Source organism: Miniopterus schreibersii, assembly GCF_964146895.1.
Source record: "Miniopterus schreibersii genome assembly, chromosome: 5".
NCBI lineage: Eukaryota > Metazoa > Chordata > Mammalia > Chiroptera > Miniopteridae > Miniopterus > Miniopterus schreibersii.
This window is the reverse complement of record NC_138106.1, coordinates 14,180,188-14,207,960: the sequence shown is the minus strand read 5'-3', so window position 1 is coordinate 14,207,960 and position 27,773 is coordinate 14,180,188. Positions and strand designations below refer to the sequence as shown.

At 37.9% G+C, this 27,773-nt stretch overlaps 1 protein-coding gene across 1 annotated transcript in view; it reads right to left on the bottom strand.

The window, feature by feature from the left end:
• Positions 1 to 27,773, bottom strand: part of TMPRSS15 (transmembrane serine protease 15) — a gene marked incomplete at both ends in the record, with an annotated part of 91,975 nt that overhangs the window by 45,843 nt on the left and 18,359 nt on the right. Inside the window, 7 exons of the mRNA XM_081138831.1 lie at positions 1,721 to 1,871; positions 2,167 to 2,272; positions 7,556 to 7,705; positions 8,393 to 8,533; positions 14,419 to 14,525; positions 17,604 to 17,712; positions 23,984 to 24,115. Coding sequence (XP_080994957.1) covers positions 1,721 to 1,871; positions 2,167 to 2,272; positions 7,556 to 7,705; positions 8,393 to 8,533; positions 14,419 to 14,525; positions 17,604 to 17,712; positions 23,984 to 24,115 — 896 coding nt within the window. The remainder of the gene's footprint in view (positions 1 to 1,720; positions 1,872 to 2,166; positions 2,273 to 7,555; positions 7,706 to 8,392; positions 8,534 to 14,418; positions 14,526 to 17,603; positions 17,713 to 23,983; positions 24,116 to 27,773) is intronic.

Genomic DNA, 27,773 nt, shown 5'->3' with positions numbered 1-27,773 from the left:
CCCGCTTCTCTCTGTCTCTGCCTCTCTCACAATGCTGTCATGCCCCATTGTTCTCTGTCTTGCATCACCCAGCAGGGGAGAGCAAACTTCTCCGATTCTTCTCCCAACGATATTAGAAATCCAAGTAGCTAGCTGTTTGCTTTCTCAGAGCACATAAGCCCTAAAACGAAGATACACTGATTTGATCATTTAAATTGGAGAAAAGGGGACAGGCGAAACTATGAGTACAGTTTGATCATTTAGGGCCACCTGGTACTGGTTATAGTTTATGCAGAAAGCTGGGTGAGATACTGTGTGAGTGTGATGCCCAGAGGACACAGGCCCGGACTTGGGAGAAAGGTCAGGGGTCACATGAAACATATTAGGATCTTAAGGACAGTGGCTATTTTTAGCTGGACTTTCTTGAATCCTCTCCTGTGTTGTAGAGAAAAGACAGAAACTGAATACCTGTTATATGCTAATTGCTATGCTAGGCACATACTTTATCTCATTTAATTTTTCCAACATTACTACACAGTCATCTATTCACTCATTTGCTCATTCATTGCACCTACTTCGCGGCAGGCACCATTCCAAATAGAGATGATTTTTTCCCTTTCGTGTACATGCAACCTAAATTTCAAAGAAACTTATGTGATTTGTTCAAGACTTCACAACAAAGTGGCAAAACCAAGGTGAAAACATTTATAGAATTTCACGCTGTCATCCTGCTTGATGAGCTAACTTTGCAAAAGTTGCTCCAGTTTTATTACTTAAAAAAATGTGTTCAGTGAGTTGAATCAGAGTTGGCCACCGCAGTACTTATGTCCCTGCTTCTCCAAGCTCGGTGTTCCCTTGAGGCTCCGTTTCCTTTACCCTTCCTTGAACTCTCAGAAAACAACCAAAGGTGGAGATAAAAGGACTTCTCAGAATGAAAGAACAGAATCCAAAGAAAAAAAGAAGAGAGGAATGAAGATGAGGGTCGGTGATTATTGGCTGCCTTACACGAGGTCACAGGAAAAACTGAAGCCTTCTGATGACAAAGTGGATCCAAAAATACATCTTCTGAAAGTTATACTCTCTGGTCTTGAAGTTACCCAATTAAAACATTGCTAATTTGGTCAAACTATTAGCCTATATTACCCCATATTTTAATTGCAAACACCCTTAGGAAGAGAACACATTAAGCTGTTATCTGAAAAATTAACTCACCCTAATGTGAAATAAATGATTGGAAGTTTCCCAGTGATACAGCTCATAGGATTTGTTTTTAAAGGAAATGGAGATTAAGTCAGGGTGAGGCAGGGTGGATGGATACTGGCGGGTGTGGATGTGCTAATAGGCAAAGATATTCCCTGGAAAAGTGGAGGGCTGATCTGGGTGGTACTTGTAAAAGGTTGGAAGTCCTAGTTAGGCAGGGGCATAGGAGGGCGCAGTTAGCTTGTGCTAGAAAGTTGCTGAAGAAAGCTGAAATATCCTACAAGGTATCTGCAGATACTATGGCTCTTTATAAGTAGTACTATCCTGAGGTCAATCATTTCTCAATAAGTGGTTTTTAATAAGTCAGTGAATAAAAATAGAGGCACTCAAAGATTAAAAACAGAAGGTAGGTTATGAAAGTAGAGAATTGGCTGTATTCAGAAAATAAATAATTTTCTTTCATCACAGTACCATAAACTATACTTGTATCGCCACTTTTAGAATACAAATAAATGATTTTAAAACAAAGTATTTTGCCAACCTTAAATTCCCCTGTTTCATTTATCGTTACTTGTCCATAATTCCAATTTTGTCCATAATTTCCTTCCTTTTGGAAAATTATCTTCTCCATGTTCTGTTCGTTGCTGATATTAATGCTTAATTTATAGACATTTTCACCATACATGTGATACCTAGTTTAGAAACAAGCAAAAAGGGATTGGATTCCTACAACATTAGAATAAAGGCATTTATGGCTTCTTCTAAGTCCTTAATTGTCTGTGAGATACCCCCTTTTCCTTTGGATGAAGGAGTTGGTGGCGATGGGGTGGAGAGTCTCCCAACATTTTCTTTCTTTATCAATTGCAAAGTTAATGGAAAATTCATTAAAACTTGGGATAACATCTTAGCGAAATGTGAGCCTGGCAACCGAGAAAGGTGATGCTACTCATTCAATAATATGGCACTTAACATGGGCCTACAACGTACCAGAAACTAAGGCAGACTGGTTCCAATGTGGGGCTCAAAGGCAGACTTAAAAGTCCCACTCTTTCTCGCCTCCCTCCTGGTCCAGTTGGGGTGGAAATGTAAAATCCTGTAAAAATGACAATGCCAACTTTTACTTCACTTAAATGTTAGCATTTTCATTGTATGAGATATTCATAAGCAGAAAAGAACGACTTTAAGTTGAAAATATAAGGAAATATATTTAGGTAGAGTGAAAAGGACACTAGGCTGAAACCCAGAAGGCAGCATCTCTGGCATAACCAGTGGTTATTTAGGAAAATCACTTCTCAACTCCAGACCTTCCAATTTGTAAAACAAGAGCCTTGAACCGGAGCACTGCTAAGAATATACAGACTCTGACTTAGTGAGTGACTCGATATGCTCGCTCCATCATATTACCACGTCCAAATACCTCTTTAATTCCCATTTATTAGATGTTTTAATTATTTCACTCTTTAGAGACAGTCAGTCCATAAGGGTATTGAGATATACTGGTGGAATATCTCCTGAAACATGCAAGTATTTAAATACAGATTCTAAGACAAAGTTAAAGTTTCAGAGACCATCAGTTTTTTATTCCACTGACTGCACTGCATTTCTCTAAATAAGAAGTTACCTAATTTTAGAATGGTTCCATCTTCCATACGACTGAGAACTAATCAGATCACAGAGAAGCAGGCAACGTGCTCATCCACATAAAAGCTTTCTAAATCGCCCAAGCTACCGAATAAAGTGCTCTGCGATCTGAAATTCATTATTCCAACCAATGATTTGAGTCATTTGAAGTGTGGAAGAGTTACTGGGGTGAGAACACAGTTTCTTAGGGGAGTTTAATTTTTTTTTGTTCTTAGTTTGCAGCTCATACATGATGACAGAAAATACAAATCAGGTAACAAAATATAAAGCAAATAAAATATTAGATAAATATAATTTTATTGAAATGTGATTCTTTATAAATGCTAAAAATTAGTGTGTATTTGAAATCAAGCATCTTTTCTCTTGTGCTTTCCAACATAATCTTTTATAGGCAATGTTGCATATAAAATTGGTATTTATTTACAACACACAGAGTAAGGACAAGGCATGAAGAAAGATGCTAGTAGAGCTGCCAATACAAATATCAGAACATGTTTAGATCAGTGAGGAAAATACATATTTTATCAAGTGTAATTCTGATCGTATTTACCTCAGTAAATATGATATATTCACATTCTTTGGATTTAGATTACAAAATATAAAACAGAAAAGAATGCATGCTTAACATTTTATGTTACTAACACAGTATTTATATTTTATATAATGCTGCAATATTTCATGAGTATTTATTTTAGCTTATTGTTAGTGTTTAATTATTCAACTTATTAGCAAAAGTAATATAGAGACAGAGAAGATATTCAAGAATTCACTCTCTAAACGCCCAACTCCAAAGCCCTTTTAAGTTGACCTTACTTTTAGTTGCTTAGAGTATAGTTGAGGGGGAAATAATTAAAATACCACTGAATGCCAAAAATAAGTACTGAAAAAGTTAGCTAATTCAGAAATATTTCTAGTTAGCTGAAATTATATAACACAAACACACACTTTGCTCTTATTTATGTTTGGCTATGTTCATAGCCAAGTTGTTATAATTTGAAATATTTTGAATCTATTGTTTACTTATTAAGCAGTAATATATTAGGGTTTTGTGTGTGATTAAGACATCATGATGTCATGAGTTTTGTATCACTGTCCAGATAAATTATAATCATGTAGCCTGTAATACCTTATGAATTTTGTACTTCATCATTTTTTGTCATAATGCTTATAATTCATCTATTTACATGAAGCACTTCGACAAAATTAGATTAATTTTTTATTCAAGACCCAGAAACTATTACTTCCCCCCCCCCCCCCGTTTTCCTGTCCTACTTTTGCTTCCAATTGTACCTGTCAAATCCTACTAATTTTTGGAGGGCATTTAAATCAGATTATTATTTCCTTCAGAAAGCCTCTCTTGGTCTTCCTAATTAGATGTGGCCACCCCTGATTTCAAATGCTCAGTTGCAAGTGTACTTCTCTGCTGTCACTTAAAAACTGTGTATACTTATGTCCAAATGTGACTTATTAAATTTGCTAAAACTCTAGAAAACATAAACACACTTGGTAAATTTTTGAATTCCCTATACTGATTAGCTGAACGTTGCTTCAGGTGTCACTATATAGATTCACTCATGTGACACTAATTTGAGTTTTTTCATTTTTAAATTTATTGAAGTGCCACACAGAGGGATGATTCAATAGGTATTTTTCATTACCCTATGAGGATTTCTATGTTTGCATAATAATTTCTTTTAAAATCCTTCAACTTTGTTGAATATCTTTGAGAGCTCCTGGCATTAACCTCAGAGTCAGCTTAGAACCCAGAGAGTTGAATACATTTTGTTAATTTAAGCACATGGTCAACCTCTTTCTTGAGCCAGTAGGTGTTTCTTACAACTTCCTTCTCTCTTTTCTGCTAATTTCTCCTTGAACTGACCCTAGTCTCCCCTCCACTCAGGGTCCCAATTAAAGAGAAAAAGCACTGGATAAGTGCTGATGCTGACATAGAGACAGCAGCAACTGGAGAGAGAGTAGAACCTCCTGGAAACGTAGAGATGCTTCTCAGGAAGAAACTAGGCCGATATAAATCGCTTTGTAAGCTGTGGTGCATATGAAAGCCAACTGAAGCTCAAAGATAAATACTGAAAGTTTTGGATTGGAAAGTCACTCAAATTTAGATTCTGTCAATATTAGAAAGTATATCACCTTGTAGGAATGGCAGAGCTGAGATTTAAACCTAGCTGAGACTTCAGGGTCTCTATTGTAATGACCTTGACTACTCCACTATACTATCCTCCAAGCACCAGAAACAACTATGATTTCATTGAGAAAGGCCAACAAAGAAACTCTTTCTTTGGTTGGTCTGTCCAGGCCTTTGGTGACCTCCACACTTCTGAAGTTTTCACGTTACTAACCTAATTTTCCTTGATTGTTTTGAACAAACAGGCCATTTCTGGGCACCCCAAGATGCTGCCCAGAATCTCCCCCAATTGCCTTTGCCTCTAAGAGGTACAGAGAGACACCGAGCATTTAGTGCAGGGATTTAGAGCTGGGGCCCCGCCAGGAGAGAGTGCTTCACAAAAACGCAAAAAGTTGAGGGGCTTAGATGTCCTTCCCTAACGCAATGTCAGTTCAAAGCTTATGGGCTTCATTCAGACTTTCCTTTCATTTCAAGTGAAGGCAGAGAACAAAAGCCTCTGCACGGATAAGGGGGACACACAGCAGGAGAGATTCAACTCTCTTTCGTTTCAGAAGTAGGATGTTCTGACATAAAAAAACCTATTGGAAGAAAAATGCCCCTGGGGGGGGGGGGGAGCGACTGGCAGATGATAAAATCACTGGTATGAGAGGTGGAGAAGACCGATTAAGCCCTGTCGCCCATTCTCATTACACTGCTGCCTCCGGTGGGCTCTGAACTACTCCCACGGGTCTCACTTTAAATAACTCCCACGACACGGCTTTTCTCCCTAGACTCCGTTTCCGACCCAACTATTTAAAACCTCTCCCTGACATTCAACCTGCTTCGCTCCGGTCAGTTTCATCTTATTGCTTTAGTTATTGAATCTGTTGGCAAGCCAAACCACTTCTCTCCTGCAAAGTACTTGTATTCTTCAAACATCAGTGACATTATTTTATCTCTTATTCTGATGACATAAAAGTAGAAAAATGATAATTTGAACATCAAAGATTTCAACCACATAAAAGGTATCTGTCATCCTGAATAGCTATAAATGCTTTCTGCACTTTCCTCTAACTACTGTTGTTCAAGTGCGGTAGAGACTTTTTTTATTACAGCAGAGGAAAAAAGTGCTCCAATCATTTGACTGTTTTAGGTGAGTCTTCTCTAGAGGGTCGGGGTGATTATGACTTCGGAGTTAGTCTTCAGCTGTGTAGATTACAAATTTACCCATGGAGGATCAGGCCCCAAGAGATACCTTATTCAGAGAAGATTAATTAAGACTATGAATGTCATCATTTTTAATATTAAACATGTTTGGTTTAATAGGATTGGCCATCTATGCGGAGTATAAGTCCACACTAGTAACCCATTTAGCGAGATCCTGTTAACTTTCAGATTTTATACAGAATCTGACCTTCTCACCACATCAGCTCCCACTGATCTGACAGTCCCATGCTCTCCTCTCTGGCTCAGGCAATAGCCTTCCATTAGTCCAACATTCTTGCCCTTCCACAAACTATTCTATCAAGTCAATGTGAATCTTATCACTCTTATGCTCAAGAACATTCCATAGCTCCTCATTTCACTGAGAAAAAAATAAGCCAAAGCCATAGAAGACCCATTATTATCTGGACCCTACTGGCTCTATTGACATTACTCTGGCCATGCTAGATGGCCTCCTGGCTTTTCTTCCAGCAGGTCAGGCATGCTCTTTTTAGAACCTTTGCTCTGCTTTGTTCCCTCTGTCTGGAATAATCTATATTTCTAATTCATTTAATTCCTTACAGTTTTGATTCAAATGTCACTTTTTCAATGAGCCCTAGCCTGATCACCCTATTTCAATTTGGGATAGCACCTCAACACCTGCCTTCCCCATTGCTTTTACCAAACTGTATATTTTCCTGGAGTACTCATTCACATTGAACAACCCTTCCAAAATGTGATCACTTGTCATGCATATGGCTCATTTTCTGTTTTGTTTTTTTCTAGAATCTGTTCCATCACAGCAGAAAAGCTGGTTTGTTTTGTTCACAGATATATTTTGAGTGCCTGAGTAGGGCCTGAAGCTCAACAGATTCTTCTTGAATAGAGGAACAGAAGAATGACTTGATTGGGGCTTTAAGTGATGAGTATGGAAATAGATAGAAAGTAATTACTTCCTATTAGGAAATATTTTGATCAAGTTGAAGTAGTGTGATGTACCATATTGTGTTATTTTAGGGATGCCATTGTTTAAAGAGTATGGATTAGTCAGATATCTTTCTACCCTGAAAGAAAACTGACTCTTTACTGGCCTTTGTGCACATTTCAACATCTTGTACATATGTAGGGTAAAGAATATATTTTTTGAAACACTGGCTTTTACTTGCCTGAATATTTTATCTCTTATTCTGATGACATAAAAGTAGAAAAATGATAATTTGAACATCAAAGATTTCAACCACATAAAAGGTATCTGTCATCCTGAATAGCTAATAAATGCATTTTCATTTAAATGCATTTATTAGTCCATGATTTAAAAAAAGAAAGTCTGAAAAGACTGCCTTGCATTTCAAACTTGTGAACCACACACATCACTTTCCATTTGGTTTATGAATTAAATATGAATTATACCTGAAACATTGCCAAGAGTGTGGTCCCAATCTGGTCCAGTGAAAGGAGGAAAGGTGTTTCCCTGAACCCTTTCCCATTCATTATCATCATTTAGATCCTGGATCCAGAAACAAAAGCCATCTTCAAAATTACAGTTAATTTTCTCATAATCTGTGAATTAAAAAAAGAAAACACTTCAAATGTAGTCCCCATGTGACCAGTTAGAATAAATTGCACTGAAAATAACCTAACCTTATAGGGTTTATAATTAAGCGACATGCACAAGATCTTTCTTTTTAATTTATCTTAAGTCTGTTTCATTCCATTTAATTTAAAAAAATCCAGCTTTATGTTACCAACTGTGTGAGAATAATATCTTTCTTACACCCCATTAATACTTTAGCAAAGACAAGCTTCTTGGTCTTTAATTTTTACATCTTATTTCCACTGACTTACCTACATAGACCTTGTCCCATATTTTGCTTTCTCCCTATTACTAACTTTAATACTCTAGTCAAAATTAAGTTAATGTAGAACATTCACAGAATTAGTTTTATGCTAATTTAAAAAATTTACTTTGAATTCTTGCAGTATGTAAAATTTAATTATTATATTGATTCATATTTTTCTTAAATTGGTTATTTGATTCTTTTCAAGAACATCAACTATTTTCTAATTTCTCATTTTTTCAAATTTTAAGTAGAGATAGAAGTATACAGAAGAGACACTCATTAAAGAATTTGTATAATAAAACAGATATAAATTTGTTCTAAAATTTTAGGTTCTGCTACTTTTAAAATTCTATTATAATATTAAAGCACCTGAAGATTCAAAGGCTAAAGAATAAACAATACTTACTACTAAGTTCTCTGCTGTTAAATGCAGTGTATGTTGCATGAAAGCCAATATAATCATTTTCATCTGATTCTATAAGAAAAGTGGCAGTGACTTGGTTGGAAAAAATTCTAATTGTGCCAGGATTAGTTTCCGAGAGAGACGCTACAAAAGAAAATGAAAGTACACATTTATCTATTCATTCATTTATCGATTGATCCATCCATCCATCCATCCATCCATCCAGCCAGCCAGCCAGCCATCAATCTATTATCAATCTAATACCACTCAGGTAACTAAAAACATTAATCCTATGATTAGTTTAGTTTAATTTAAATGACTGCTCCTAAGCATTAGAAAATCAAATTATAATACATATTTATGGCTTGAAAAAACAATTTTATTTTTAATTATTAGCTAAATACACCATATACATATAAATATATGCATTCTGTACTGAAAATGTTTGTCTAAGAAACATGCAAGTTAAGAGGTTATAAAACTAAAAGTTAGTTTAGCTCTATCAGGTATTTATCATGCTATGCCATCAGGGGCTAAACTCAGTTACAATAATAGAAACAAGAGTATTTTGTGGGTTCTCTATCCATATAACTGTAGGACCTCAAAATAATACTTGGTGACTTGAGGATTTTTTCTACTTTATATTGATTTTTAAATATTGACTAATCTTGATTATATTATTTCTATTGCATATTGGTTTTATCATTTTTTGTCTTGACTTTAACCTATTACATAAGGAATATTTTTTCTTAATTTTGATTCTCAAGGGTTAGAATAGTATTTGGGATAGGAAAAGTACTCATGATAATTTACAAACTTATTGTTATATAAAATTTGCTTTTAAACAAATTTATAATTTAGCACATGCGTTCTCAAAGGGGATGATATTTCTTCTAAAGGGGTAAAACTTGGTTCTCAGGGGGGAAAATATCTTAATTTTCAAATGTATGAAGTCCAGGTATGCATATAGTATGTACACAGATATACAGAATATCTAAAATATTAAACTTTCATGGGAGAGCAATTAGGTAAAAAAAAAAAAAAAAGTCTAAAAAGGTTCCTTACTAAGAGTGATGAAAAAAAAGGTGGTAAGGAACAATGGGTTAGCATTTTAGTTTGATAATCTGAACTGGGCATCCGATTTTAGGTTTCTGAAAAGTACTGCACTTGCAGGTTGGAGACAAAGCACCACGGTGATTTATTTGGTTTTAAAAAAAGATCTTTTATGAACTATTGAAATTCTGTGCTTATCATTAGAAAAAAAGTGATACATAAATGATACTTTCAATAGAATCTAAAAGAAATAACATCACGAACAAGTGTTGATTCACATCTCGCTCTTTTTCTCAAAAACGCTGCAGGTCATTCTTCCAGTATTTTCTCACAAAGAACCACATTGATTATTTAGTCTCCTCCCACCAGCATGTATAACTGTATAACCCAAATAATTCTCACATTGAAAATCTTTTTAGTCCATAAGTGTCTAGTTGCCTAAAGGATGTGAATATTCTAGAAACTTTGCTTAGAACCCACCTACCTCTCTCTTGCTTTCTTTTGCACAGCAATGGAACTGTTTTTGGACAGTGGCTTCTAGTAGGATCTGAATGTGGTACCGGTTCCGTGGCACCCTGGTTTGTTGTACTGTGTTGGGTTCTCACATTTCCTAATGTTACTGTGCTAGTCTAGGGAGTCCAGGGGCTATGTCCCGAGGCCTGTTATCCTGCTTCAGAGGTACACACAAACTTCTGCAAATGGTGTAGAATGTTCATGTCTATAGAGACTTGGTGAACTTTCATCAGATTCTTAAAGTCTCCTTGACTAGAAAGAGCCCCAGGACCGCAGGTGCAGTGGGGGGCATGTAACTGATGCACCCAGAAAGACAGGAGCAGGTGGTGGTTAAGAGGAGGGGCTCCAGGGTCAGCATGAGGTTTAGTCCCGACTCCATGTCGTACTAGACTTCTTCATGTCTCAGTTTCCTCTGTTATAATAATACTTTCCATAAAGGTTTGAGATAAAAAGTAAAAAAGTAAACTTCCGTGTGTTACAGTGACTGGTATATAGTAAATGCTCAATAAATGCCGTCATTTTTCCTTTTCCCAACTGGATTATAAGCCCTGAAAACAGAGATTATACCTAATGCTTTCTGTGCCTCTGCCATTCTGCCAGAACATCAGAAACTTTTAAGCATTATTTGGGTGTCAGAGTTAACATATAAGCAACTAGAGTAATAGAGTTTACTTACATAAAAGAATCAGGTCTGGCGTTGAAAGAAAAATAAATTTCCTAATAATTTTTAAATGCTGGGTTTTTCTATAGCAGGTATAATAAATTTTTAGACACGAATTTCTTAAGAAAACTCACTGACTTCTACTAGAAAACCCTCAATATTTCTGTGGAAACTAATTTACATAAACTTGCCAAACAGGCACATTTAAATGTGAATTAACAAAGACTCTGGGCAAGTAGATCTTGTGAAAGAGGAAAGCATGGAAGCAGGATTAAGATACAAGGGAATTTGAAAGGAGGGTAATGGGCAGGAAAGACAGGCTTTCTACAGTATGATTCTGAAGATCTAGCTCCAAACTATTTATTCTGGCCAATTTACAAGAGAAGAAATTCTGCCATTGGAGTATATGGTCTTTGTGTGTTATAAACATTTTGCTGAGTGCTCATGATTAATTGGATATGGTGCTGAGTGCTGGAGGCATGGAGGAGAAATAACCAGGTTCCCCTATTAGAAAACTTCAGATTGGTGAATTATAGAAAACTAACTTTGGAATTGATCTACATGGGAGAAATGCCGTGGGGGCATTGAGGAGGTATGTGAGGAAGGAGTCTTTAATTTAGCTGGGCACTGACTGGAGAGTCTTCGAGAGCCTCTGGAAGGCCAACACTTTAAACCAGTGCTTGTTAAACTTTTCCATATAATCCTATCCACAGAGGTGAGTGAATGGGTACCTGTAAGTGAACACAAATGTGTTCTTCAGCACAAAGTTAACCAAAATGCTTGACTTTGGAAAATATTTATACGTTTTATTTAATGCTATATCCATGATATGATCATTTTTGTTGTAGGTTAAGTTGGTGATTCAGGAAGACCCACTCTGTTTACTGTACGTTTGGCTACATGTGTGCGCACTCCTGTGTGCTTCACTTTTAAAAGCATCGCCCTGAATTGTTAAGCTGCACGACTAGGGATGTGTTATCAGCAGTCATTTGGGAGTAGATAGCAGCTAAGTGCTTGGGATATAAAGAACGGCCTAACCACTACACACTCAAACAGTTTCTGGGCTTGGCGATTAGAAATACATTTCAGTGTGCTCACCCAGGCTATTTTTATTCGATTTCTTTGAGGATGCACAAAATATCTATGTATTTTTCTGAACAAAAAATTAAATAAGCACACTTATAATCTTCTTCCACTTCCATACCCAGTACTGATAATTATTACCATCATTGAATTGAATATTGTACCTTCATCACTGCAGGTTAAAGAAAACACTTTTGAATTACCTTTCCTATCAACCTATTCTGATTTATTTCAATTCCCTTAATTGTTTGGAAAAGACTCTATTGCACTCTAAATAATCTTCTTTTATGCAATGCCTACCTTCCTCTGGTGCTTTTTACCATTTAGAGAACTTTTACATCATGGCTTTATAAAAAAATGACTGAATAATGCCTTTAGAATTTGTTTATACTGACTTAGCCCAAATCAAATATATAAGAATGATTTTATGGTACTGTATACTTATATTTTATTGTAATTTCTCTAGATAATGTTATTTTTCCTATTTAGTTAAAATGTTTATATATTTTCAGTGTGATAAAGATAATTACAGTATTTGAGTTATACATTCTGAACTGGAATTTAATGAAAGTAAATTTTGCATCTCTCGCATAAAGAAACTTGTTAAAATAGAAAAATATAGGATTGTAAGTCAAGAATGCAGGTTTGGAATTATTCTAAAAAATAATTTAGAGTTCTGAGAAATTATATTGATCTTCATTAATTATATTCTATAATATCATGACATGCAAGCCTGTTTGTTTAAATTTAAACAAATACAACCTTTTTATAATATACCAGGCATTATGCTAGATGCTGGGCAAATATATTATTGCCTTTCTTGAGAAAAGGTATACTTTTTAATTTTAAAATGTGTTTTAGTACTCAATGGCATTTCTCATATTTTTCCAAGTTAAAATTAAATTATTTGGCTTTCAAAAATTTAAAATAAATTTATATTTCAAAACCATCTTAAAAATTAAACTACTTATTTGTTACAATTTAAATGTGCTTTCATATATTTTTTTATATTTGGATATTTAGTTTCTTTCTTGCATTTTTATCATAATTATTTCTGTGTTATTCACACCATTATGCCTAGTGATTTTAAGATTTATTTATGAATGCTTGATAATCTAACCATATGAAATAAGTAAAAATAGCATTTAGGCAAATCAAGGTATTTGAAGACTAAAGGAACAGGAGTTCCTTACACCTATCACTGTGGGGCAGTTAATCTCTATGAATCGAGTTTTCATCATGTGTAGAGACTATAACAGCACCTACGTAATATGGTTTTAGAGAACACTTATTGAGTTAAATTAAAGTGCTGAGAGTATGACTTTTCACATTGCCAGTGACTGATGTAGACTAAAATTTATTACTATTATCACATTAGCCCTTGGAGGAACGTATATGGACTGGCTTATTTGTCCATCTAAGTAAATATTTATGTTGACATAATGTTAAGGGACTGGATTTATCGACTACAGAAATAAGTAGATTATGAAATGTCTTGGCCCATTTATTAAACCAGATGTGCCTTACCATGAGTCCATCTGCTTTATGTACACTCGCTACTGAATCTGGACTTGGGGCCTTTAAAGCACGATGAAGACGCGCATCGTGTTTGCCGCCAGAGGTTTGGGGCCTGACCTCTGCCTCCAACATTATTAACTAGCTCCGTGGACTCGTGGTCACTCAGCTTCTTACCCTCCATTTCCCTCTCCTGTGACGCATACTTTGCACATTTACTGAAAATATTAAGAATATCCACAGACAGCACTCAGTACTGTGTCATTGTCGCACCAGTAACACCCAACAAGAAGCACACACTCTTATCGACTACTTAACTATTTCTCAAGTCAGTCGATCAATCAGAAACATTCACTCGGCGGAATCCACCTTTGATTTCTCACAAGCACCATTTGAAAGAGAAATTATTAAAATAAATGCCGTGATCGTATCAACTCGGAGAACAGGTGCCACCTGCAGTCTCATCTCGCTGTCTGACCTCGTCCCAGGCGTGAGGAAGGCCGGTTATTCCCTGCCTGCCCCCCCGTCCCCTCCACCGATTCCCTCTGGCCCTGGGGTTGCCCTCCCCGGCCTGCTCCCTGCCACTCTGTGGCCAGTGGAACGCGTGGGTGCGTGCACGGGAATTAGTGCATCCCCTGCTGCCTCGTTTCCATCGGCGGCCAGGCACGCCGTGACCAATGGCTATGTGGTGACAATGCTCCCGCCCCTACCGCTGAGGCCTGCACCCCGGCGGGTCGTCGCCTCGCCCCCTGTGCCAGCAGCAGCCCTGCGACGGTCTGAGGAACAGACGCACTTCGAAAACAGGAAGAAGGGCTCTGAGTTTATAGCCTGGGCCGTAGCGGGGAAAAGAGTACAGTCGTTTTCAGTGTTTGCTTGAGTTTTGCTTAATGGGAAGACGTAAAAACTAAGCATAGGAACCAAAGATGAGGTTACATACATTTTTGGAAAATTCCGTGATCTTTAAATAACATCAGTTGAAATAGAATCATGTGAAATGGTGACTATTTTATTACTGAGAGGACTGATTACATAGAGCACTAAATTATTAACTTTTTACAATGAGTACGAGTTTTGTTTATGTTCCTTTTAGAAACCCGAAGTTCGAGTCTACATTTAGTTTACAATAAAGAGAAAGCACGTCCCTCCAAACAGTTTCTCAGATACTTTCATGCTGACAATGGACTGTACCCTTGTTTTAACTTACCTCTTAAAATCCTGCTTGAACCCACGCCTTCATAAATATTTAATGTATCTGTATAAAATACGTTAAAGGAATCGAAGCTCAGTTGAATGGATAGTCCTTGGTTTACACTAAAGTAAAAGCAAAATATAGGTTAGGTTACTCCATTTAATAATCATCACAACGCTGAATGCATTCCACAGGCTGAGTGTATTTTTCTAGTTGTACCTAAAAAAAACACATAACATGAGATCAACACTCTTAACACATTTTAAAGTGTATGGTACAGCGTTGGTAACTATCAGGATGTCGTCCGGCAGAGCTGCAGAATTTTCCCGACTTGCATGACTGCAACTCTGCCCGCCGAGCAGCAGCTGCTCATTCACCCTCCCAGGCCCCGCAGTCGCCTTCTGCTTTCTCTCCCTGAGCCTGAATGCTTGAGATGTGTCACTCTGGTTAAATCTCCTTAGTGGTAATAGGCCTGTTCGCATTTTGTGTTTCGTCGTAATTCAGTATTGGCATATTGTCTGCTTGTAGGAATTTATCCATTTCTCCTAAGTTACCCAATTTCTTGGTGTATAATTATTGAGTCTCTTATGATTCTGCAGCATCACCAGTTGTAATGTCTCTTTCACTTCTGATTTTATATGACTATTCTCTCTCTTTTTTCTTAATCTAGCTAAATGTTTGTCGGTTTTGTTAGCATTCAAAGAACAACTTAGTTTCATTATGTAAAACTGTTTTCCTATCTCCTTTAAGATTTCCCCTCTAATATTAATCCTGTCTCACTTCTGCTCACTCCGGGCTAGCTCCTTGGGGGTAAAGCTAGGTTGGTCACTTGTTCTCTGTTCCTTTTTAATGTAGGCATTTATTGCTACAGGCTTTCCACCTGGTGCTGCTCTCTCCCCCCCATGATTCTCACAGATGGAGCTCCCGTCTTCGCTCGGCTAAAGAGACTTTCTGATTTTTTCCTGGGAGCCCTCGGAGGGCGGCGGGTTTCTGCTCAGCAGCGCCTCAGTCCGTGCGCCCCCTGGTGTCCGCACGCGGCACTGCAGCCTCCGGGCTCCGCGCGCTCGGGCTCCCGCTCGGGCCATCGGCGGTCCCGGGCGGCGGGGCGAGGCTGCGGGTCATCCGCGGTCCCGGGCGGCGGGGCGAGGCTGCGGGTCATCCGCGGTCCCGGGCGGCGGGGCGAGGCTGCGGGTCCCCCGGCCCGCGCGTTCCTTCCTTCCCGACGCGGCTGCGCGGGACGCTCCGCCCAGGCCTCAGGGTCCCCGGCCCGCAGGCAAAGCGACCGTCCCCCCTCCCACTCGGTCCCCAGCAGGAGAGACGCCGCCTGCGCAGAGCCAGCAGTTTTGAGACAGAAAAACCCCAGTTCTGTTATTTATATAATTAATTAGATCGTAACTATCATGAAGCACATGTTAGGGCAATGTTTTAGATTCTTTGGATTTTAAAATTATCCCTGCACGAATGATGGATTTCTTAGAATAGTTGTTTTTTTTAATTAAGTAATGAAAAGGAAGTAAAAAAACCGCACAGAACCGTACAGATCCTTGATCAGCAGTGTCGTTACCACATAAGCTACATCACTGTCATAGCAGAAGCTGGCTGTGTCCTGCTGCGAGCTCTGTAAACCTGACCAGCTTTATTAAGAAGGGGCTGTGACAGTGAAGTTAGTTTTTTTGGGCATTAATAAAATTTGAAAGATTGCATGAAAACGTCGCGTAGGAGGTGCACGTTTTCCATTTTCAGAAGAAGTAATTCAAGGTTTTTCGAAGGCTTTCTGTTGCCCTTTAGATGCTCATAGTCATTTATAAACGGTTCTTTTTAAATTTGATGTGGTTACATTGGAAACAATATCTTCCAAATTGGTTAATTTTTCACTTGGGAAGAATTACTTAGAATTGCCACTTTCAGCACAAAAACTTATCTTCTGCACGCAAGTAACATGTTGTGTAGAACATGAAAACAGGAAATTTTCCTCTTAGTTATGTTACGTGACTTTCATGGAGCTTAACTCCAAAACAGAAATTATTTAAAGAGATAGGATGTTGCTCTTTCCCTGAATATTGCCAAGTAAAAGAGTTTAGAACAATCTTCCCTTCACACCCCATCTCGTCTCTGGGATACATCTGCAGAGGAAAACAGCCCTTGCGAATCTTTCTGGGGCCATCTCCTACCATTTGGCAAGAACTTGAAGCTCTGCCTTTTAATCTTCTTTAACCTGCTGTTATATTGATTCCCCTAGTTTTCTAGTGAATCATTACCGTGATTAAAACTATTTTACAGTAGGTTAGATTGTGAAACCATAATCTCACCCAGCTGTTAAGAGAAATGAACTAACCAGAATTTCATTTCTCAAAGTAAATTCCATAGAACAGTTGTACCGAATGTTCTGTGGGGGAAAAATGTTCAGCGGCTTAATAAGAAACATACATTTTTTGGGGATTTGCCATCACATGTCAACTTTTTTAAGGCCATGAGAAGTCCTGTACATTTTTTTTTTAAAACAATGCATTTATTTCGTTATTCTTTATATTTGAATAAAAATTATTTTTTCCTTAGAATAAACCGGGAGGAGCACCAGGTAACACTCCTCCATGAACAATGCTTAGGGGAACATGAAGGCAGACCAGCCATCAGCAGTTTGATTGTTTTGATCATAATGATTGGATCTGTCAGCTGAATTAAGAGCTTGGATGTTAAATATACAGCAACTGGCCCAAGTGTTATTCATGATACTGGGAAAAAGATGCGTGCAGCGGGTGGTCCCAGCTCTTCATCTGCCGTGGCTGAGCCACACCATAAGAGGTTTTCATACGGACGCTGACATTATGGGAAAGGGGCTATTCTGGCACCAGGATGCATGCGACGCGACATACCATTTGCTGTGATGCACAGACATACACGTGCTGTTTCATTTGGCAGCACTGGATTTGTGCCAACCACAGGAAAAAAACTTGCTACAGAGCCCAATGAGATGGCCTTAATCATTAGACAGGGCTGTCCACGGGACAGAAGACTTTGTAACAGGTTAGGGACAAGAGGGAAGCTCCTCGGACAGGTGATCAGTTGGGAAGGCTTAGCTTCGTAGCTAATAAAAACAAGAATTGTCAAAAAAGTTAACACGTTGCTAAAGGTGGTAAGACTTATCGCACCAGAGAGTGACTTTATGACTCAAGAACGGGGACTAGAAGATGGCACGTTACCGTATAATCCACCGGCAAACAACACCTGCTGTCGAAGGCTTTGGATGACTGGTAGCCTCGAGGGACCCTGAAGATCCGGTCAGCAAAAATCTTCCATCACAAGCTGTGGCTGTGAAAAATGGGAATTGTTAGACAAAAACAATCTTGGGAGGCTTTCCCAAATGAGATGGGGTTTAAATTGGCTAATGGACACTTCTCAGAGCGCTCATGGCTGAACCTGTGTGAGGCTATTTTACAAAACTGAAATGATCGCACGGGAGTAGATCAGATCCCATGTTTAAAATCCACTGGCTATTTTCAAATCCTCTTACACACCCTGTTATGGAGTCCTTTAGAAAAGCATTTTATATGCCTTAGCTGCATGCTTAGTATATTCTTTCATATTTGCAAGGGAACAAATACATCTGAATTGTAAACATCCAATTTAGAAAAGCACCTACTAATTTTTTGTCTTATTTTCCCCATTAAATTGGAGCTAAAGTGAATTTCAAATATATGCTGGAAGTGCTGTGTCGTCCTGAAATAATCAGAATATAGTCGGGCAAATGATCTGTTGATGCAAGTGGCCCCAGGAGAAGACCATCCTCTCCATCTATTTTGCCCCATCACTCCTGCCCCTTTTGTATGGACTCGCTCTCAATATTTTCACTCAATATTTCTGAATGTCTTGCCTCCATGATTCCTCTTTTAAGTCTTGTAGCACATTAGCTTCTTTTCAATGTCATGTATTACATCATCTTTAATTTATATCTGAATTATTTTCAACTGTATTAAAATCATCTTGAAAGCATGAACCAGGAGCCACACCTTATAGCTTCTTATTTTATATTTGCTATGTATAGTATGGGCCTAAAAAAAAAAGCAACCATTTTATTTTCACAATCTTTAGTGTTTCTTGGGTTTTTTTTCTTTCTATATGCTTAGTTACTTAGTTCTGTGGATACCCTATTATAAAATAATGAGTCCTAGAATGTGTTCTTTATCTCATGGTATGTTGTTAGTTCCTCATATGCCAGAGTATTGTTTTTGGTTAACGTTTAGCAATTTTTGGCATAATTTTTATAAAGCATAAAAAATTACTTTGGTAAATAAATTTTTAGATTCAAAGTCTTTTGAAGAACACTGGCCTAGGAGTTGATATTTTGGTTCCCAGAGGAAGACAACAGCAAAAAATAACAAACTGAGGACAGAAAAGATAACAACCCAAGATGCAAGGCCCGCTACAGAGCTCAGGAAAGGAAACAGAGAAAACTGTGGCTTGTTGAAAGAACTAAATCTCCTTTTGTATAATCCTGGAGCAAACAAAAACGACTAAGCCTAATTTATATGACTTAAAGATAAAAAGTAAAATATGTGCCTTTTTAATGCAGAGCTTAATAGTTTTCTAGATGCAAAAGAAAATCTTCACCTTCAACTCTGCCCACCACAAATCATACCAAATAATTGGAACAATTAATCACTTTTCTTCAATGACTGTAAAACTAAGAATATTGTCTGCTTGTATTTTATGTGATATATAGAGCGCTTCAAGATTATAAGCAATGCAATGCAAGACGGTCCACTGCTATTGTCAATACTTGGTATTTAATGAGGTGGAGCAATCAATCCTGCCAGCCCCAAAATATAACTGCTAGAATGTATAAAGTATTTACTATGTGCCAGCCACTGATAGAAAGTCATTATATATGTATTAATGTAATCTGAACAGCGATTGCATGAAGTTCTAGGTAGAAAAACTGAGGCACAGAGGGTTAAGTAGTATTAATTCTCCCAACTAGTGACAATTCACAGCCAGGCAGTCTTATTCCTGAGCACATTGTACTAGATTGCCTGGTGCCCTAAAATATAGTTGTCACGATGCCATCACCTACTTTCTGAGCTGAAAAGCAGGGAGTAAGTTGTAAATGAAAGAAACAGGGAATTACAAAGAATTCCATGTCTTTGCGACAAACAAAATAGGGCCAGGGATACATGGAACTGAGTGACAGAGCTCAGAGCGGAAGGGGAGTGGGAGGACGAGAAGAGATTAGCCAACGAACATATATGATAGCCCATGGACACACACAACAATGTGGTGAAGGTGGGGGGCGGGCACAGGGGCTGGGTGGAGGGGGCAGGAGGGCAATAATCGGGGACATCTGTACTAGTGTCAACAATAAAAAAGAAATTCCACCTCTTTCGGTGTTCTTAAAACTAAAATATTGCAATAGCAATCCAAGACAAACAGGAGGAATTAAAAAAAAAAAAAAAGTATACAAGGGAACAGAACAAGAGCAATTTAAGAACTTGTCAAACCTATTTGCATAGCAGGTAGGTACTAGTAATTCTTTGTATCCATTCACTAGAAATAGTTCGGGAAAGAATCAACAGCTTTGTGTCTCACGACGGGATTCCTAAGTTTCCAAAAAAGCTGAGTTATGTCCCTGGAGGCAGAGGTTGTCCCATGCTGGCTCCCCCCGTTTCCAGTCGCTTCCTAGGCCCACGACTGAGCTGCCCCTCCCACATGGGTTCTCGTGACTGAGCCTGGGCAGTAAACTGCTGTGGAAACGGTTGTTTATTCTCCTTTGTCCGTCAGCAGGTTGCAGAGACCTCCGGGAGGACCTGGGACAGAGGGATGGTGGAGGAACTGGCCTCCCGAATGCCTGCAGAAGAGCGCGACCGCTGCCACCTTTCTGGGACTTGATGTAAATCATAAATAAATCATTATTTTCTGAAATGGCTGAGCTTGTCTATCACCATATTTAGCCTACCTGAAGGCTCTGATCAGTTTGACTGTCCCATGTTCTATGAAAGTGCTGAGTTTTAGTGGGAAGGAGTAACCTTGAGGTTGAGTTCTGCTCGTAAGGGCCTGTGGTGAATTCCCGCACGCAAGTAAAGATCAAGGACTACTCCTGAAGGTATTTAAAATGAAATGACAATAGGATTAAACTACTTGCAATAGCAAAGGTCATAATGTCAAAATATTATTTCAAAATAGAGGTTTGTGCTAGGGACTTTCTTATATATTCTCTCAGTTAATTTCCAGATGTTTCTGGAGAAACTAATTTTACGTAAGGCAATGAAGCAAGATAACCTTTTGGGAAAACGGATATAACACAGCCGTGACTGAGTAGGATTAGTGGGTACTCAGGGTTACAACTTAGCAGGCTGCAAAGTGCTTTCGAGTGCAGTGTCAGAAAAACTTCTGAGTGGGAGGTGAATGAGCCTGTCGAATCCTACCACCCATCCCACGGCGCTATACTAGGTGCCTGTGGTGGGATGGGATTTACAAGGGTGCGCCCGTGGGACCCGCTGGGTGCTCCCTCTGCCCTTCAGTGTCACTAATTGTGGCTTTGCCAGGCCACTGAACTCACCAGGACGTTCAAACCAAACTCGGGGACGGGATCTCTGCCCCTGCGCCCAAGGCTGTGGCGCACACACCCAGCGGCATGCCAACCATGTGTGGGGACGCCGGCCAGCTCCCAGATCGGCCTGAGCACTGGCCCAAGGGCTGTGAGTCAGCATCTTTCCTTCTCACAGGTCAGCTAAAAAGTGAACTTTCCTGCTGATGCAATTCTAATCAGAAGGGAAAAACAATTTACAGAAATCTTGGCTCAGCTATAGTCAGCTATAAGTTGTGCAAACCCAAATAACTAAAGACAAAGAGGAAGCCCTGTGAGGAAGCCAACATTAATGTGACTCTGTTCATAACATAACCTAGAATTAGAGCTCACAGCTGGAGGAAAAAAGAAATACAGGGAGAGCACAGGTCAGTTTCCTAGAGGAAGAATTCCCTTATATTGCTGTGACTGTAGGTGGGTGGACAAGGGCTTTCAGGCAGAAATGCTACTCGATTTGAGGCTGAGGTGAAGTCACTGTGTTTTGGGTTCTGCCACAAATGATTAAATGATAAACAAAACAACTTATAAGCCTGAATTTTAGCTGGATTAGTATAGACAAATTGATTTGTCCAATTCCTTACCCGCAAACTCTTTATATTTATTTTCCAAAATAGATACAATACTAATTTTAAACTATAAATCATGAAGAGAATCGAGAAAAAGAGAAAATGGGAATCTAGGGGATGAAGAAAGTGACATGGATGTCGAGTTGATACTAAAGTTCAAGTAACACAAAATCTCGGAGACACTGAGAAGGAATAATGCACTTTGATTGTCCCGAACACAAATGTTCAGTTCTAGCATTGAGGCTCATGTCATGAGTTTATAGGGGCTCAGAAAAATAATTCATGGCTTTATCACTCATTTTAGGACGAGTGGTCATACAAGATATGTCTATGGTGATTTTTTTTTTTATGCACTGAAATTGATTTATCATGAAAATTATTAACTCCGTGACAGCAAAGACCAAATTATAAGTGTGGTTCATTTTCTGATTATATACATCCACCCCTCCTCCATTTAAATTTATTAATCATCATTCTACAAGCTTAAAGCTGTATGTCCCACTTTATGTACACTACTGTTTTTGAAACATAAATCAACATCACCTGTGTTGCCTCATGATGGCACACTTGTATTATATTCTCCCTGAAAAGGCTTTGGAAACTGCCTGAAAACCATAGCAAAAAAGAATGCTTCTCTCTTCTTCTTTGAGTAACTTAGTTACATAAAATAGATTAAAAAATATTCTGCAGCCTGCACTTTCTTCCAGTATGCTCGGAGTGCACTTCAAAGTACGTAGTTAAACTTTGAAGGCTTGAATTTTATCCAAGAACATTTGAATTAGGATTTCTTAGTAGAAGCCTCTTTGGTCCCATTGCCTTTTTGTTTTTGAGTTGATGATGAGAAACAGATCGACCCCCTGTCTTTTAACGTATCAAGTGGATAGGTAACTTTTAAAACATTGATTGTTATTGGAGTGTTCGTCTCCAATTAATATCAAGCAAGAAGAGCAAAGTGAAACACATAATAGAAGAGCAAAGTGTAGTAAACAGCAGCTACACCTTTACACCTTCAGCAACTCCTTGTGCTCATGATCAATGTTAACACGGATCACGAATAAAACATTATTCAATTCATGCTGGCTGTTTAGTTTTTCAAAAACCAATTATAAGTTAGAATTATTCAAATAGGTCTTCACGTTGCTTTTCAATCTATATCTATACTTACGTGGTCGTCTTTCATGTATGTGTTACTCAGCTATACAGTGAAATAAGTCAAAGAGTAAATATGTTTAAATCACTTGGGGCCCTGCTTGGCATATGGTGAGTACTACTTCAGTGCTAATTAATAATAATAACCGTATTATTATTAACAAATGTACAAATAAAACACAGATGTTTTATTCATGAGACGTTAAGATCTTACTCAAAACATTTCCATTATTCACAGATCTACAGTTTAAGTACACTTTTCGTCTATTTGTTGTTTCTGTGCCAAAAGGCAAATAAAAGCAACAGTCAAAATTTAAAAAACGGCAATCACTGGCTTAGGAACTGTTAAAATGGAAAACAAAGGCTGACGTTATGATGGTGGGAAAAGATGGAAAAGTATTCAAATTCATAATAATTACTTTGCAAAAGTGGAACAGGGATCAAAAACAACGCCACTCTCTTCCCCCGTTTATGACAGGCATTGCTAAGCACAGCATCCTTTCCTTCGTCAGCAAATGAATTCTGTTCAGGCAGTTAATTTTAATATTGGGTAAAATAACGTTTAGGAAAATATTAACATAATTATTTTTTAGATTTTGTGTTAAATTATAATCATGGCTATAAGGGTATCTTACTCTCCAGAGGTTTCTGGCATCTGAGGGGTGTGTGTGCGCACGTGTGTGTGTGTGCGTGCATGTGTGCACACAGTCAGGGTCTGTGTGTACATACATGGTCTGCGGTACACATGGTCCAGGTCTATGTATTGTGGGCGAGGAGGGGGTGCTACGGCAAGTTACCTCACAAGGTGACCGGCTCATAAATTCCTAACTGGGCAGGTCTCGGCCGGTGGCAGTCACGCCTGGCACAGAACTTCTTTAGGAAAAGGCTCCCCTTCGCCTTAAGCAAGCCTTGCCCACTGCTGCGGGGCATCTAGGTTAGCTCGCCTTTGAAAGGCCCCCTTTCGGACCCCTCTTTCAAAGCCCTCCTTCTGAAATGTGAGAGCACACGATTGTGACTAGCCTGTAATCTGATGTCCTATTTGCGTTCTCCCACCCTCCTGTCATCTTGCTTATGTCCCTCCTTAATTTCAAATGCATCAAAGACACTGCAAAACTGTCATTCCCCAGAGCATTCGGGATCTTGCTCCCCAGCATATGTTGTCAATTTGGCTCAGATAAACTCCTATAAAAATTCCCCCCAGGTTTGGACATTTCTAACCTCGACAGTATATACATGGTCTATATAAAGTAAGGGAGGAAGAAAGTAGGGAGGGAAGGTTACTTACCACATGTTTTATTGTCTTCATCAGAACCATCTGGACAGTTTAATTCTCCATCACAAAATAAATCAATTGCGATACATTTTACAGCATCAGCACAAGGCCTTGAACCAGGCAGGCACTCCACTGAGACATTTCCTTTAGAAAAAGAGACTGAGCTTGTAAGTTTACTGCATACTAGATTTAATTTCTTACCGTATGTATGATGTTTGGATATTTATTACATATTTTTGTCATTTAGGTTCTTATTTATAAGCACGTATTTCAATTTCTACTATAAATATTTATTGTTTAATAAATCAATCATTTATAAAAATTTAGAATTTTATATTTTGAAAAAATTTCTTAATAGATGTTAGATATGAATGTTTGCTTTGTTGATTTTAACCTTGATAAATCAGTACTTCTGGTTTAACATTTGGGCCCTAATGTTTACCCCTCCTAGGCCTGTTCTATATGTTATATGGGACACTTTATTGGAATCTTTTTCACACCACCTGCATTCCTAGTAATCACTTCATTTACTTATAAACATATTTTTTGAAAATATTGTGGCTGAAGTCAAGGTTTGCATTCTGCAGAGCAAAATTTGTCCACAAAAGCCATTTTATAGTAAAATAAAACACTTAAAATTCCCAGCACAGTGTTATATTGAGCAGTGGGAAAACCTAATGACTATTTCCTTCAATATCGGTTTGCTTCTTGGGTCAGGGGTTCTTAACAGGAAAGACATGCCCTGAAGAGTTCTATGCGATCCACTTGCAAGATCTGATCAATGTGCACCTCTCAGCCTGTCCTGTCCTTCACCTGCTCCTCTCCATATACCTAGGTATACAGATGCACCAAGAAACACATTTGACTTCCAGCAATTAACTTGGAAATTTTAGGTGCAATTCTAAAAATGATGTATTGTTTTATGCTCACTGAAGACATATGTTTTTATTTTTCAGAGCAATGTGATAATTTGAATATTTTTGTCTATGATTAGAATAACAATTATGGTTTGATGTTTTTGAAAAATCTTTAAGCTCAATAGCATTTTTTTGCTATTGTTCTAAATCTTAAAACCAGCACTGCACTGCCATCTGCTGGGCTTTAAAAACATATTTTACTCTGAAATTTCTCCTATGGCCCCATGAAATTAATTTTGAAAATAAAAGTGCTTATGTCAATGAATCTACTAAAGTAATACTTGATTTGGAACATTTATGGACGGGGTTGCTAGTATATATACAACTAAATTAGATTTTGTAATTAGCTCCAATTTAAAAAGACATAAACATTGGGAAATTCATGGATCACCTAACATCTAAAAATCAAACAGCATAAATAAATATCAGAGCTGTTCCCAAATAATAGAATACCCCCAGTTAAGACAATAAAAAAGAATGATAAAAATGATATTGAATAAACCCAAATGCATACTGTAACTGTTGATATCTATGAAATAATCAAGAGTGTCCTTAATTACTGAGTCCCTGACTCATGAAAGGCAGAGTGTCAATAGTATTCCATAAATGCTTGATAAACAAATAACAAAAAAGCTTATTCTAGACACTCTATGTCTCATTTTAACAGTAGTTAATAGAATTTTAGCTATTCAGCATTTGCAAGAATAGATTTTGGAATGTAGCTAGGGAGATACATACTCCTGTCTGCTCTAACGCTTCCCCTGGGAGCTTCCCTTCCTGAAGCTCCATCTCTCTCTGTTGTCTATTAAACTCTGTAGAGCCAACCTCAAAACCACATAGGCAAGAGATGCCACTTGGGATTCTTTGATGCCATTAATGATTATTCACTCACTCCTAAGTATTTATTGTCTATTTATTTAACAAATTTTTAAGGAATGGAGGTAAAAAGAGGAGTAAAACGGAGGCGCTGGTCTCATAGAGCTTGGAGTTTAGTGAGAGGCTGGGCCATTAGCTAATTAGTTTTTAAAAGACATATATGAAAGAGTATTATGGGGACACCCAGGATTAGGCAATCTGTTTCCTTTTGAGGCAGAGATTGTAAACATCTTTACATAAACTAGGTTTTGAAGGATGCCTAGAAATGTACCAAGAAGAGGGGTATACATAGAGTGTGTATGTGGTGTGACAGGCATACGTCAATATATGGAAAACAGGTAAATCTAACTTTTCTGGATGGTAGGATATTTGTGAAAGTCATGGAAGGCAGGGCATGTGGTGCCAAATTCTAGGGGACTTATTTTGTCATTGTAAAATGTTAGAAATATTTTTTTAATAGGCAATAACATGGGAAGTTTTTAAATATGTGTGTGATATGACCAGTCTATGTTTCAATAGCACAGTTCTGGAACCAGGTGGAGAATCACGCGGACAGAGGAGACCTAGAGAAGCTGTTACAACGGTCAAGGTGAAAGCTGATGAGGGCTGGATCTCTTGCACTAGCAGAGGAGATGGGGTGTGGACTCACTTGCTATTTTACAAGTAAAATTGGTGAGCTTTAGTACCCATTTGTGCTCCTGGCCAAAGAGAGGTGGAGAAGAGGGTGCTAAGAATGATACCTACACTTTTGGAGTGGCCAGTTAATTACTAACGGTCATTAGTCACAACAGTGATCATAAGAGGGACGGCTGGTGGGTTTGGAAAATGACTCTAAGTTGAAGTATTTTGATTTGAAAGTGTAAATATTAGGAACTCTAGCTTATTTTGTACTCTATTTCCCTACACTCTGCTTCGTAGACACTTTTCATCTGTCTTGGTCAACAAACAAAGAGAAGTTCCTCATATTAAAACCAATATGGAAAATATAATTGTTATAGAAGGGTAGTACATTTTAGGATTTTATCAGATTGTATTTTTACCTCTTTTTATGTACATATATATGATGGCAATTTCCAACAAAACTATTGGTTAAAACATTAACTGTTACAGAAATTAGCCAGATGCCAGTTTTTGTTTTTTTAAAAATGATTTTCCATTCTTAAAACTAGAGTTCTTTGGCTTCTCACCTACTTTATTTGCGACTTAATTCCTTAATTTTTGGCCTGGTTTTTATCTTTTTCTGAGTCTGCATTGTACTTCTCAATAGGAAATTTTTAAGAAAGGAGTTAAATAAATGTATTTTAGGAGAATATTAACCTGGTTCTGTTTGTTAGACACTGGTCAAGTTGCTTGAATATTAATTACTGTTATCTGGAGTGGGGAAAAGCCTGCACACACACACACACACACACACACACACACACACACACACACACACACACGTATATGGTATTTTATCTTCAAGATATTAATTTTCTGGCACATTATAGAACCCATAAATAAATTAGTATTAACTAGAGTTCTGCAAATGAAAAGTTTTAATTATCCATTTATATTTGTATCATGAAAGATTCAGCATAAACTCAATGTAATTACTTCAGCGTGCTTGCAAAGTCACAGTAATTTCTGGTGATTTGGGGTGAGACCCTCTCGTGCCTACTTGGACAGGTCCTCAGCCCTAGCACGTAAAGGAAGAGGTGGGGAGGGGTGGAAGGGGTCAACGGGCGGGAAGGGGGACAGCTGTAATACTTTCAACAATAAAGATAAATTTTAAAAATATAATAGCAATAAAATTTTTTTAAAAGTCTGAAATCCATTTTTTTCTTCCAAACCAATTATTAAAAAGTGTTACATGTAAGATAATAATTTGAAAATCATATTTTAGAAATCTTAGCTTTTTATTTACCCTATCTGTTAAATGGGAGTAATAATACTTATCAGCCAAGAGATGCTGTTTGAGTCAAATTGAGCCCACGAGCCTTATGGCTTATTTAGTAGTGGAAGTAGAA